This window comes from Mirounga leonina, unplaced genomic scaffold (genome assembly GCF_011800145.1).
Source record: "Mirounga leonina isolate KUSES-001 unplaced genomic scaffold, KU_Mleo_1.0 Mir_128, whole genome shotgun sequence".
In the NCBI taxonomy this organism is placed as follows: Eukaryota; Metazoa; Chordata; class Mammalia; order Carnivora; family Phocidae; genus Mirounga; species Mirounga leonina.
Window position 1 is genome coordinate 34,196,995 of NW_023270320.1, and position 13,829 is coordinate 34,210,823.

At 40.7% G+C, this 13,829-nt stretch overlaps 1 protein-coding gene across 1 annotated transcript; it reads right to left on the reverse strand.

Moving 5' to 3' along the window:
* Positions 1-7,918: 7,918 nt before the first annotated feature.
* LOC118009880 (beta-defensin 130B-like) lies at positions 7,919-13,543 on the reverse strand. Its single transcript, XM_035003878.1, has 2 exons — positions 13,486-13,543; positions 7,919-8,100 (listed from the first exon to the last, which is right to left on the reverse strand). Exons 1-2 carry the CDS (start codon positions 13,541-13,543, stop codon positions 7,919-7,921), a joined length of 240 nt encoding a protein of 79 aa, XP_034859769.1.
* Between the last annotated feature and the right edge of the window lie 286 nt (positions 13,544-13,829).

Sequence of the window (13,829 nt, forward strand, 5' to 3'; positions counted from 1 at the left end):
GACTGAGTAATATTCCATTGTATATATGGACCACATCTTCTTTATCCATTCATCTGTAGATGGACATCTCTGCACTTTCCACAGTTTGGCTATTTGTGGATATTGCTGCTATAAACATTGGGGTGCAGGTGCCCCTTCAGATCAATAACTTTGTATCTTTGGGGTAAATACCCAGGAGTGCAATTGCTGGGTCACAGGGTAGATCTATATTTAGCTTCTTGAGGAACCTCCATAGTGTTTTCCAGAGTGGCTGTACCAGCTTGCAGTCCCACCAACAGTGTAAAATGGTTCCCCTTTCTCCACATCCTCACCAACACTTTTTGTTTCCTGTCTTGTCAATTTTAGCCATTCTGACTGATGTGAGGTGGTATCTCATTGTGGTTTTGATTTGTATTTCCCTGATGCCAAGTGATGTGGAGCATTTTTTTTCATGTGTCTCTTGACCATTTGTAGGTCTTCTTTGGAGAAATGTCTGTTCATGTCTTCTGCCCATTTTTTGACTGGATTCTTTGCTTTTTGGGTGTTGAATTTCATAAGTTCTTTATAGATCTTGTATACTAGCCCTTTATCTGATATGTCATTTGCAAATATCTTTTCCCATTCCTAGGTTGCCTTTTAGTTTTGTTGACTCTTTCCTTTGCTGTGCAGAAGCTTTTTATCTTGATGAAGTCCCAATAGTTCATTTTTGCATTTGTTTCCCTTGCCTTTGAAGATGTTGTCTAGCAAGAAGTTGCTGTGGCCAAGGTTGAAGAGGTTGCTGCCTATGTTCTCCTCAGGATTTTGATGGATTCCTGTCTCACATTTAGGCCTTCCATCCATTTTGAGTTTATCTTTGTATATGGTGTAAGAAAATGGTCCAGTTTCATTCTTCTACATGTGGCTGTCCAATTTTCCCAAAACCATTTGTTGAAGAGACTGTCCTTTTTCCATTGGATATTCTTTCCTGATTTGTCAAAGATTAGCTGACCATAGAGTTGAGGGTCCATTTCTGGATTCTCTATTCTGTTCCAATGATCTATGTGTCTGTTTTTGTTCCAGTACCATACTGTTTTGGTGATCACAGCTTTGTAATAGAGCTTGAAGTCAGGCATTATGATACCACCAACTTTGGTTTTCTTTTTCAACATTCCTCTGGCTATTCAGGGTCTTTTCTGGTTCCATACAAATTTTAGGATTGTTTGTTCCAGCTCTGTGAAAAATGTCGATGATATTTTGGTAGGGATTGCACTGAATGTGTAGACTGCTCTGGGTAGCATAGACATTTTAACAATATTTATTCTTCCAATCCATGAGCATGGAATGTTTTTCAATGTCTTTGTGTCTTCCTCAATTTCTTTCATGGGTGTTCTGTAGTTTTTAGAGTACGGATCCTTTACCTCTTTGGTTAGATTTATTCCTAGGTATCTTCTGCGTTTTGGCCATTGTAAATGGGATTGATTTCTTAATTTCTCTTTATTCTATTGCATTCTTAGTGTATAGCAATGTAACCAATTTCTGTGTATTGATTTTATAGCCTGCTATGTTGCTTAATTCCTGTATGGGTTCTAGCAATTTTGAGATGGAGTCTTTTGGGTTTTCCACATGAAGTATCATGTCATCTGTGAAGAGTGAGAGTTTGACTTTTTCTTTGTAATAGGCTGATTTTTGTTGTGACTCTCCCAAGAGCTGGATTTGGTGTCTCGTGGCTCTCAAATGTGTATAGCCATAACCTATGTATCGTGGCATATTTATTAACATCTCCCAGAACAGTGATGTTTCTCAGAAAATACCTTAGGAAATGGTGTTTAGAACATTAACTCGTGTTGGGGCACCTGAGTGGCTCAGTTGGTTGAGCATCCGCCTCTTGGTTTCAGCTCAGGTCATGATTTCAGGGTCCTGGGATCGAGCCCCTTGTTGGGCTCCACGCTCAGAGGGGAGTCTGCTGGAGATTCTCTCCTTCTCCCTCTGACCCTCCCCCCACTCACACTCTCTCCTTCTAAAAAATCATAATAAATAAATCTTCAAAAAAATAATAAAACATTAACTAGTGTTGAACAATAGACTAAAAGTGATAAACCATGAAGATAGTTTCCCAGAACCCTCCCAGCATCTAGCAAGAAACTGGTTGGTGAGGATCAGGTTGGGCCCCTGGGCTGAGGGATCCCAGTCATGTCCCACTCAGCATTCAGAGGAGAGCATCACTCTGTGCAGAACGTTTGGTGTTGCTGGTGAAGTCTCTTCTGCCACTGAGTGCACAATTTTTACAGGGTCGGAGAAAGTACTCTTGTTGTCCAGGCCAAGTTCAGCAGGAAGTAAATGTAAGATCCTGTCTCCAGTGCTCATTGTTGCCTCTCTGGCCAGGCACTGAGAAACTCCCTCTGCTGGCTTGAGCCACATTCCTAACGTGTCAGTTTTCAGCCTTCTTGTTCCGCACCCAGGCAGTAACAACTTGCTCTGGTTCATCAATGAAATGCAATAGGTAAGTTCTTGCGGGTCATCTATTGTAGCAGTAAAACCCGAAAATCATGGCCGGTGTCCACTCATCTCATATCATCCATTGATTCAACAATTTTTAATAACTCACAGTGTGGCAAGCTGCACATACAAGCTGCAGATAAGACACAATCCTCGTCCTCAGGATGCTCATCATCTGGGGCAAAGGGTAGACGTTTAAAAAACACCTGAAGAAGGGGTCCACAAACCCTGTGACAAGATGTCCCTGCGCTCCCCAGCCAATCCCAGGGTTACCATGAAATATTTTTTAAAAATTCAAGGGAAAGTCAGAAGCTGAGTATTTGTTGGACGCCGCATGAATGACTAACTCAAAGTACTTTGACCCTACTGTACTTTGACCCAAAGTACATCAGACCCTACTGACATTCCTTTCAGTGACATGAGACCTCGTTCAAGGGGGTTTGCACTGGATGCTGTGATAAAAATTAAGAGCCACATGGAAAACCAACGTGGCGCAGGAAATGAGGGTGGTAGAGTCTAATCTGTGTCCAAGATTTGAGAAGCTGTTCAGTGCCCCATAGCCACACAGATACATTTAGTCAGTAGGTTGCTTTTCTTTTTAAGATTTATTTTTTTATTTGAGAGAGAGAGTGAGTGTGCACAGGCATGCAGTGGGGGAAGGGCAGAGGGAGAGAAAGAAACTCCAGGCAGACTCTGAGCACTGAGCGCAGAGCCTGACGCAGGACTTGATCTCAAGGACCTGAGCTTAAACCCAGAGTCAGTCATTTAACCGACTGAGCCACCCAGGTGTCCCAGTAGGTTGCTTATTTAAAAGTTATATTTAAATATTGCTTTTCCTTTCAATTTGTGTGCATTATTTTTTCAAATGGTTACTGTGTTGTCAGAACATAGATACTTATTAAGTAATTTGGAACTAATTACTTAATAACAAAACCATTAGGTATTTCTTTTGGTCCAGAGTGCTGTGAAAATAATGAGACATTAAGGACTCCGTAAATTGAGAAACTTCTGAGCCAAATTGAAGTTGGTGAATACCTCAGTGGAGGTATGTGCAGTGTGTATAGAAACATAAAGGAGAGAGAGTGATTTGGCTTTTGAGAAGAATTTGGAGTGCATCGGGGGAAGGCTAAGCAGAGGTCTGACAATTGCACTATCCCTGAAGGGATGTATGGGATTTTATCAGGTGAAAAGTAAGGAGTGGTAAGAAAAGGCAACTCATTGCATTATTATTGCCAATTATTCTAATATTTCCCCAAAGTTGTACTTCACTCTCAGCCTCTAGTTGGCTTGACCAAAGCATCCTTTCCTCATGTGCTACAAGTGTGATTAAGTCTTTCTAAACTTACCTTTCTCCCTTTAGCTCAGATGCCCAGTCTCATTCCCCCAAGCACCAGCATTCAGATACGCATGAGTGTCTTCTTTGGTTCCTCCCAAATTCCTATCTTCTGAGTGGCTTGATTGTAGGTCAGGCTGGGAAGAAAACAATATCATAAAACTGATTCACAGTGAAAGAAGGAAGATTTAAAGGTCCTCTTACTCCCCAAGGCTTCTCAGATTTTAGAATAGGAATCATGTCAACCCAACTGAGTTTCCAATGTATAGTATTTTATTCTTTGTGGAGAATACCAGGCTGAGAAGAGGAGGCTCATTTCAGCCAGAGATTTTCCAGTTTGTTCCCACATGGGATGGAGTCTACCTTCGAGGTTGTGTCCTTTCAGCCAACACATGATCCTTTTCTTTTGTGCATTCCTTTCTTGTTTCAAGGGCACTTCTAATAGTTCCGACAGGTATCAATCATATAGGCAGTTTAGGAATAAAATGTCTCCAGATGATTCACAAGGGAGCTGACAAATTTTGGCTTGTGATTTTTTTAATTCTCAAACTTTTCCTCAGTGTGTGGGAACATATTTATCCAGTGTAACTTTCCTTGCAGAAAATCATGTCCTAAGTTGTGAGTCTCAGTACCTTCCAGACAGAGCTCTTTGAACTCGTAAGAAAACTAATGTAATAGTTTCAGGGACTGGAAGGTGACTTCTAGGATGAAACTAGGAAGGAACTGGAGCTGCTTACCCAGGGTCTCAAATGGCCCTCCCCTTCACGTTCCTCACCAGCCCCAGAGAACCCAGGATGAGTGAGCATTGCCCTCAGGATAAACGCCAAAACTTGTCTTGGAACTTTTTATATGCAAGTGCATGTGATCCTCATAACAATGAAGAAAATGCTACGGTCATCCTTGTTTTTCCAGAATAGGACTGAGGCACAAAAGGGTCAACTAGTGGGAATGGAGTTGAGATTTGAGTGCAGGTGGACTTCGTTCTGGTCCAGAGTCCTGGTCCTTCATCCGTGTGTCACTGCACAGGCTCAGTGCTCAAAAGCTCTGCCCTGTGACATGAGTCACTAAGCACATGTGGCTATTTACATTAAGATTAATTAAGATAAAATAAAAAGTCATCCTCTCAGTCCCTGGCCACGTTTTCAAATGCTCCGTAACCACGTGTGGCCAGTGGACAATGCAGAAGTAGAGAGTTCCCATCATCGTTGAAAGTTCTATTGGACATTGTTGCCCTGGAATCTAGAGTCAAGGCCTCCTGATTCCAAATCACTGATATTCTTGAATATTTAACTGATATTCTTTAATACTGTTTCCAGCACTTCTGAAATAATGCAGTAGCTAACCACTAGCTGAAAATATGTGAGCATATTAGCAAAGGATAACTGTTCATTATTATTACCTCTTCCAGAAAACATATTTGAATTACAATAAAATATTTAATATCTTACCTCTGAAATAACTAGTGGAGATTGCATCCTACTCTGCTTGTGTAGGCCTGTAAGTGGGATCTGGTTGTGATGCTATGTTACTCTTCACTCGGGCAATCAGACATTTCAAATGATGCCCCAACTTGGTCTAACCTAGACAAAGGGCATAGGCTGTTCATGTCAGTCCTTCTGAATTGAAAGAGAGGAGACACTCTGAAGTATCATTAATGTTCCAGTCAATACATTGTTAACAAAATATACTGGTTTCAATTATGGCTTATTGCATTTTTCTACGGCTAGTGATTTCAAGTTGCATTTTGTATGTGTTTCCACATATACACACTCTTGGTTTGAAACCAAGAGTTACTCTGTGCATTGGTGAGTATGTGCCTAGCAGCATTTTAAATAATAATACAGAACCTAAAGGAAACCTTTGAAATCTTTATGGGATCTCAAGGTCAGGAAGAACAGAGAAGAGCCGAGGATCTGGGAGAAATCATTTCTCAGAGATGCTAGCCATCCACCACACCATTAATAAAATAAAATTCTAGCTTCCTTTGTCCTGTCACTCCCTCCCCTTGATATTGTTACTTATTTTAATCTATTATGTCATGAGAAAGGATTATCTAATGCTACTGAAATGTCAGCTCAGTTATCAATCATGATGAAACTTTCTTTTAATTTTTTTCTAACTTTCTTATTTAATTTTGGTTTTCATAGGAGTAATCAGATGTATTTACTAAACAGATAAAGTTTTGAATATCAGCAGGTAATGGTAATTATAATACAAACTATAACTTTCACAGATGTTGCTCTGGTTTCTTCTGAAATATCAAAGAAATAGTTGTTTCCCCATATATTCTTTCAATCTTAATTATATTTTGTGGCATTATTTTAAACTGGTAATCTATGCCTCATATGATAAAATAATAACAAGTCAAAGTACTATGTCAAAGTACTTTGACTTGTTATTTGCATCATAGCATCATAACCGGATCCCACTTACAGGCCTACACAAGCAGAGTAGGATGCAATCTCCACTAGTTATTTCAGAGGTAAGATATTAAATAGATAGTCAAAGTACAATGATTTCTTTCCCCTCTGGGGTTTCAGTGACAAGAGAAAAGGGACACGACCGTTGGCCGACCTCCCTTGGGTCTCACCGTGCCTGCTCCAAGTGCTTTGTGTACTTGATCTCAGTTAATCCTTACAACAAGCCCAGAAGTTAAACTGTTTATTTCACTCATTTATTGAAGAAGAATTTCAAGGCAAATGAAGGTTAAATAAATAGTTCAGAGTCATGTGACTGGTAAGCAAGGGAACTACAGTTTTGTTTTTTTTTGTTTTTTAAGATTTTATTTATTTATTTGAGACAGAGAGAATGAGAGAGACAGAGAGCACATGAGAGGGGGGAGGGTCAGAGGGAGAAGCAGGCTCCCCACCGAGCAGGGAGCCTGATGCGGGACTCGATCCCGGGACTCCAGGATCATGACCTGAGCCGAAGGCAGTCACTTAACTGAGCCACCCAGGCGCCCGGGAACTACAGTTTTAACTTAAATATGACTGATTCAAGACCCTGCCATCATCAACACAGGGTGTTAGAAGATCGTGATGTGGTATCCTGGCCACACAGGTAGGGAGGAAGGGAGCTTTTGTGTGCAAGACATTTATCTGGTCAAGAAACGAAAAGCCTTGGGGTGCTTGGGTGGCTCAGTTGGTTAAGCGGTTAAACTTCCTACTCTTGGCTTCAGCTCAGGTCATGATCTCACAGTTGTGGGATGGAGCCCCGCATCGGGCTCTGAGCTCAGCGTGGAGCCTGCTTCAGATCCTCTCTCGCTCTCCCTTCCACTCACACACTCTCTCTCAAATAAATAAAAGAGATAAGATCTTAGAAAAGAAAAGAAAAGAAAGCCTTGAATTTTGTTTGTGGGGTAATTGTTTCCATCTTTGTGGACCTCATGTCATGTAACATTCCTGGCCTCTCGCCCTTGAATTTGCTTAGCCATAAAGTAGAAATTATCCAGAATTATTAGGATTATGGTGGGAATTATTCCAGCCAGCAGGTGGAATTATCTGATGGTGAATCTAGAAAGGACTACCAGGGCATGCTAGATTCTCTCTCAGCTTGTCAGCAATCCAGCTCCCCTGAGCAGAGAGCCTACTTGCCGGGAGCAGCTGTCCTGTTCTGTCCCCCGGGGCTGTCTGACGAGGAGGGGAGGCCAGCCTCAGGCCAGTGTTGCTGAGACTGGTGCAGTGTGCCTAGTTCCCAGGGGCAGTGTCCGGAAGACCACGTGGCTAGGATACCTTCATCCCCATCACTCCCAGAAGTCTCTATTAGTCATGCGATGGTATTTGTCCAGAATCAGGTGGTGTGGAAGGTTGATAATCCACTTGAGATGATCAAACATAACCTACTGCTATTTCACATCCTTACTTTTTTGCCTATTTCAAGTTTCTATCTTTATCATTTTTAAGAAATGTTCTATAAATACCTTGAGGGCATGAGATTCCTCTCTTATGTAGTTTTGTCTTGTAGTTCCTAAGAGGCTTTTATGTGCATCAGGAAGAAATTCCCCAGGGATAAGTACATGTGGATTTAGGACATTTATTTCCAGTCAAGGGAGACAAACAAGGCGGGTTAAATAGGGCTCTGCAAAACTTATCCGTGTGTTCTGGAGTTTGAAGGGCTTCTAGTTTGTTCCCACTAAGGAGATTTTCCTTTGGGAACCGGTGTTGCATAGGGAAAAAATATCCACCACTTTCTACAACACTTTTTCTCATCATTGCATTCACCAATGGTATCGTCTATGGTGGTGCATCCTCCATCTTTGCACACCCCTTTCAAAAGAACACACTGTTTCTGCCCCGGAATAACGCCAGTCCTTGCTGCACAGAAAGAGATTTGACATCATTAAATCATCAGCAGATTAAATGACCATCACATTATTAGTCATGCACACAGAGCAATAAATTTATAGAAGGATGGCCTTGGGATAGAAGAGATGGTATTTCTTATTGGAAAAGATCAGGTGTTTCAGCAAAAGAGGTGCTTTTTGTGGGGAGGAGGGCTAAGAGTGCAGGACTATACACATCTTGGAGTGGGCAGGCTGATTTCTAGAAGCTTCGAGAGAGTTGTCCTCATCTGGGGCAGTGCATTTTGAAATATTGGATCGATTTATTGTTGCCACCAGGACTGGGGAGGTACCCTTGGTATTTAGTGGGTAAAGAACAAGGTTATTGGATTTCCTACCTAGTGAACTGTCCTGCACCAAATGCCAATACCTTCACTAAAAACCACGATTTCAAAGGAAGTATCCATCCTTCCGTCTCCTATCTGTGCTGATAACCCCATCCATGCTTACAGCATCCTTGTCCTATGGAACGTGTCTAGCACCTTTTATAGAGAGTTTACCAATCCTGTAGAGTCCACCTTACCTAATTTCCCCATTGCAGGACTAGGTAAAGAACACATTTTCTATGTTGTCAAATGCCACTTATCTGTAGATACATGAAAAGAATTTCTCTCAAAAGCTGAAAAGTATTTCCTTAAGTGTATCTGTTTTTCTAATTCATTTGGCCACTGAGAAGCACATAACTAAGTGTGCACCCCAAGGGAGGAGCTTCCTATAGTCTTCGGGTTCTTCTGGTAGCCTTTCAGGTGTAATGAGGGTTCCTTCTTTGCCCTGTGGATCCCGGTGGATGTTACATAAAAGACACACTCTATTCATGTTCATTAATAGACGTTAGTCCCTGATAATCTCATCCAGGTGCTTAGTGTAACATATGGGGACATTTTCAGGTGTCCTAACGAAAGTAAGAAGCAGCAGGGTAGTCTTGTCACGCATTGTACTGGAAAGTTCAACTTCCTGATACGGTCCGTGGTCTAGGGTAGCACCATTCTCTCTTCTTGGCAGATGCCTCTTGCTTGAATCAAAAGGATCAGAGCAATTCATCCTTCCAGTGATGTGCTCTCTACTGAATACGAAGCTTGATTTAAGGAGGTGTTATCTGAACAGGAAGCCCAAGAGTTATAATCTCCCTTCTAACATTGACTAGGGCATATGTTCGTTCCCAGGCACTACATCAAGTCAAGAAGGTATATATTAAATTACCTGGTTCACAAGGAAGGGAGAGAATTGACACTTATTTTCACTCACTGGCATAATCGTAGATATATAGAACAATTGAAGAGAATGATCTAATAGATTTCGGAATTTATATGATATTAATGTGTTATAATGGTTATATTAGATGCAGTGGGAGAAGGGATACGTATTTAATCATTGCTGTTGGGAAAAGAAGATGTAGGTGCTTACTTCATACAGCATCACAACATACATTTCCATACGTGAAATGGGAACAACTTAGAATCACACTAAAATGAAAGACCAAATAAGAGAATATACATCTAACCTCAAAAAGGACATGATTTTCTCAGCATAAGAACTCACTGAGTTATTAGCGGTTCTATTTCTTGTGGTGAGGGGAGGTGGGGAACAGGGTTTGGATGGGGTGGACTCTTCCTGGAACTTTATCAGCTAAGAAATAGATTGGCAGTTTTCTTTTCTGTAGGTAATATAGAGTTCAAGCTGTACTCTGCTCCTGTCCAATGTGGTCTGTGTAAATATTATGTTATTCTCCAGAGTCAGTATAAGAAGAATGCTATAATTGTCTTAATTCTCAGGGGGTTAATCAATCAATTTAAGAGTTATGCCATTCTGGGGCACCTGGGTGGTTCAGTCAGTTGAGCATCCAACTAGTGATTTTGGCTCAGGTCATGATCTCATGGGTCGTGGGATTGAGCCCTGAGTCAGGATCCACACTCATCAAGGAGTCTACTTGAGATTCTCTCTATCCTTCTCCCTCAGCCCCTTCCCCCACTCTCTCTCTCTCAAATAAATAAATCTTTTAAAGGAAAGCATTATGCCATTCTAACCTCTTTATGCCCCTACTCTCAAGCAGATATATGCATGTGTGTGTGTGTATATATATATATATATACATACATATATAAACTTACATATATATATCATATATGCAAAATATGTATATATTCTTTTCTAGAATGTCATGGACTCTTTCTGAGAGACATATGAAAATATATGCTCGAGTAGTGATCACTTAATATTCATTGGACTGTAGGTTGATAAACCAACATTTTCTTGTTTAGATTATGTAGTTTCTTTGGGGAAATTTCCTTCATGAAAACAGGGACCTTTTTTATTTGATTTTTAAAAAATATTTTATTTATTTATTTGACAGAGAGAGAGAGCACAGTCTGAGCATGATCATGACTGAGAGAATCCACAGAGAGCTAGATCTGGCTTATTTACCATTAGGTCACAGGAATTATAAGATGGAAAAGTTAGGAATTTTGATTTCCTAATTCCTTATGATTGTTATTGATACATTTTCTCTATTTTCACACAGTTGCTGGTGGTTTGTCAGGCTTAATTCCAGGTGTTTACCTCAAAAGATGATTCTCCCAAGATTAGGAATTAGATTCTCCCAGGATTAGGAAGCTACTGTAAATTTGAAACTCCTTCTGCAGTGGAACCAGGAAGCCAGACTCTGAGGACAGGACCATTGAAATGGTGAAACAAAGGGAAGATGTGTCAAGGGGACCTGTCAAGCTTGCAGGCTGCTGAGAACCCATTCATAAGCCTAGCTTGTGTGCATAAATCGAGAACCCCTGTGTGATTTAGATAAGTAATTTCTATTACCCAAGTATAAAGTCTGACTGCCTTGTCCTCCTTGTTCTTAAAATGCCCCCCTACAGACTTAGCCTTGGTGCCAACTTCTACTTTCACATAATTCCATGAAACGCCTGGCACATTTGCTAGTACGAACTAGCGCTAGTTTGTACCCAACTAACGCGGCAGCCTTCTTGCAGTTCCTTGGCACACTGTACTCTCTTCTCCATCAGTGACATTGCATTGGCATCCTCCTTTGCCAGCAGTGTTCACTGCATCTCGCAAGCGATTCATCAACTAACATTTATCTTTCTGCTTTGGGCTCAAAAGGCATGCCTCAAGGAAGTCTCCAACGTTGCAAACAAGACAATGACCACATGTTAGGGGCACTCGTAGTACTCTGTTCCTCTCCATCATGCTTATTAAAATTTATAATTATATATTCATTTGTGTAATCATTTGACTAATGTCTGTCTTCTATAGTGGGAAGAGACTTTCTTTTGTACTCCATCGTATCCTGGGTGTGGTGTGAATGACCCAGCGTGTGAATAATAAGAGGTGCTCAGTAAATATTTGTTGCCATTGAATGCAATAAGGTACTCTTTGACCCCACACACATTCTCTCTCTTCTATTCCTTCTAAAACCTCTTGGCCTCAGTCTGTTTTAGATTATCTAGTATCTACTACTATCTTACTTTTGGATGCACTATTTTTGTGAGTATCCAGTCTTGTCATTATCGTGTTAACTTCTCTAAATGTTAGGCCTAGATTACCTAGAATCCTATTTTACCATAAATCATTTCTGGCCTTCGCCCCAGGACAGCCTTTTTCTCAATGTGCTTCCCTCATACACCCGAACTATTGTTGTCCCTTTTCCCACTAGAATGGTGAGTTTTGGCTAAAGTCTACTTCAAGGAGATCTGTCCCTTGTTAACCTTTTTTAAAAAAAGACCCAGCTAGTAACACGGGCTCTGACTTTGGGGAGGAGACAGTGATTTACGTTGAGCTGAATTTAGCTCAGATGGTGGAGGGCAAGCATGAGCAAATCCTATTCACTCATCAACTGTGCAGCCATAATTCTCTTATGGCAAATGCTTTCAGAATTGAGAGCAGTTTATCTGACTTTAAGGAACACAGATCAGGAGAATCTAAAGACTAGGATTAATAGGCCAACAGTAATGGCAGAACATTTAGCCCATTTGACATGCTTAGCTCAAACAGTGAAGGGAAGAATATGGAGGTAAGTGAAATAAGATGTTTCACAGACATTATATCTTCCAAAAGAGGAAATATAGGGATCTCCTTAGATTCCTCAATATTTAGTTAGGAGATTTTGAGGTAAAAACTCTGAGAGAAATCAGGGTTACATTTTATGGGCATATCCACACCTGTAGATTGATGGAACCAACACTGACCCAGATTAAAGATGGTTCTAGCTGCAGTGTTGCCACTACCAGTTGACCAGCAAAATCATATTTTTTAGGTAGACATGGATTCTCTTATCTGTACAATTAAAGAATTCACCATTAAATTGCCTTCTAATGTTAAGGCATGATCATTGTATGATTTTCCATTAGATGTCACTGCAAGTGTGGTGTCCCTGCAGCTGTGTCTTCTTGTGACAAAACTGAGAACCAAATGAGAATTACGTGAACTCCTTCAGTTGGAGACAACGTATGTCAGGTAGATCCCAAGAGAGCCACAGAGGAGGCAAAGATCAAACAAGTGAGTGTTGTTGATTATACTTAAAAGAATCTTAGAGATGAACCAACAAAGTAAGAGAGTTATCCAGACCTCATCTGTGTTTAATGACCACAGACATTATTTCGAGAGTTGTGAACATCCTGTCATAACAGTGGAGAGAGGAATTATCAGTTCTTATGAGGATCTGGTTGAACCAGCCTGAAGATAATTACATTCCCCTTTTCCTTTGATTCTACATTTTCATATTCAAACTTCTGAATCATGGGTCCTAAAAATATAACTCATATTCTTAAAATGCTTTTTTCATATTTTTCCTATGCTTAAAATTTTGCCGCTGATGCTTTATTCCACTGTTTATGCTTTTTCCAAATTCCCCTACTCCCTGTTGCTTTTTTATAACTTAATGCAATCCTTTCTTGTGGAGCTCTGTCTTAAGGACCTAACTTTTACCCTTCACAAATATTCCTCACCAGTAGACTCTACATCACTTCCATTCACTAGCCAAGTTTGAACCAAGAGCTGCCATTTGCACTCTCCTTTTTGGAGATTGGGGCCTGGTAAAGGCTACTTGATTTGTTTGCTAAGCCTTAAGTCATATGTCACAGCTTCTCCACCTCTATCTTTATTTGGGCCCTACTTTCTAAGCATGGAGCTCTTGGATCTCATTTTCTGTTGATGGAAATCTTTGGTTTTGCATTTTTGGCCTCATCAGTTCTAAGGGAGATGATCATGATGGACTTCTGATTCCCTAAGGCTGAGCATTAGGGTCTGAGTTAAAATCGCCACAGTATCATTGAGCATCCCAGTGGACGTCCTAAGAAACCCACAGTTCTTCACCATCTCCTAAGAAACCTACAATTATTCACCGTCTTACCTTTTGGTATTATAGTCACAAAGAGGAAGAGCACAGAAAGAAGGGAATGGAGTCTCATGGTGGAATGCCCAGTAGAAAGGTGAGTGATCAGGGATAGTGAAACACAGGGCCTTTTATTTACTTCTGGGGGACTGAGGTTCCTTTTGGTCAGTGAAGCTTAACAAGTAAGAAAATAAAACAACTTCCGTTGGAATATTTCCAAACCCTGGAGTCTCTAAATTTGGTGACAAATTAACCTAATTACAGGAAACCAGATGGTTAACCCTTTACTTTTCCTATTGGATCTCAAATTCCCCAGAGGCCAGGGCCTTTAGCCAGTCGTCTTTTGGAGGAGGCCAAGAAGT

What these genes read in the sequence shown, in the direction of transcription:
- LOC118009880 (XM_035003878.1), bottom strand. Translation starts at nt 13,543, where the DNA reads ATGAGACTCCATTCCCTTCTTTCTGTGCTCTTCCTCTTTGTGACTATA. An exon ending in TGTGACTATAATACCAAAAG is followed by an intron (nt 8,101 to 13,485) that starts GTAAGACGGTGA and finishes CTTTCTGTGCAG; the next exon opens with CAAGGACTGGCGTTATTCCG.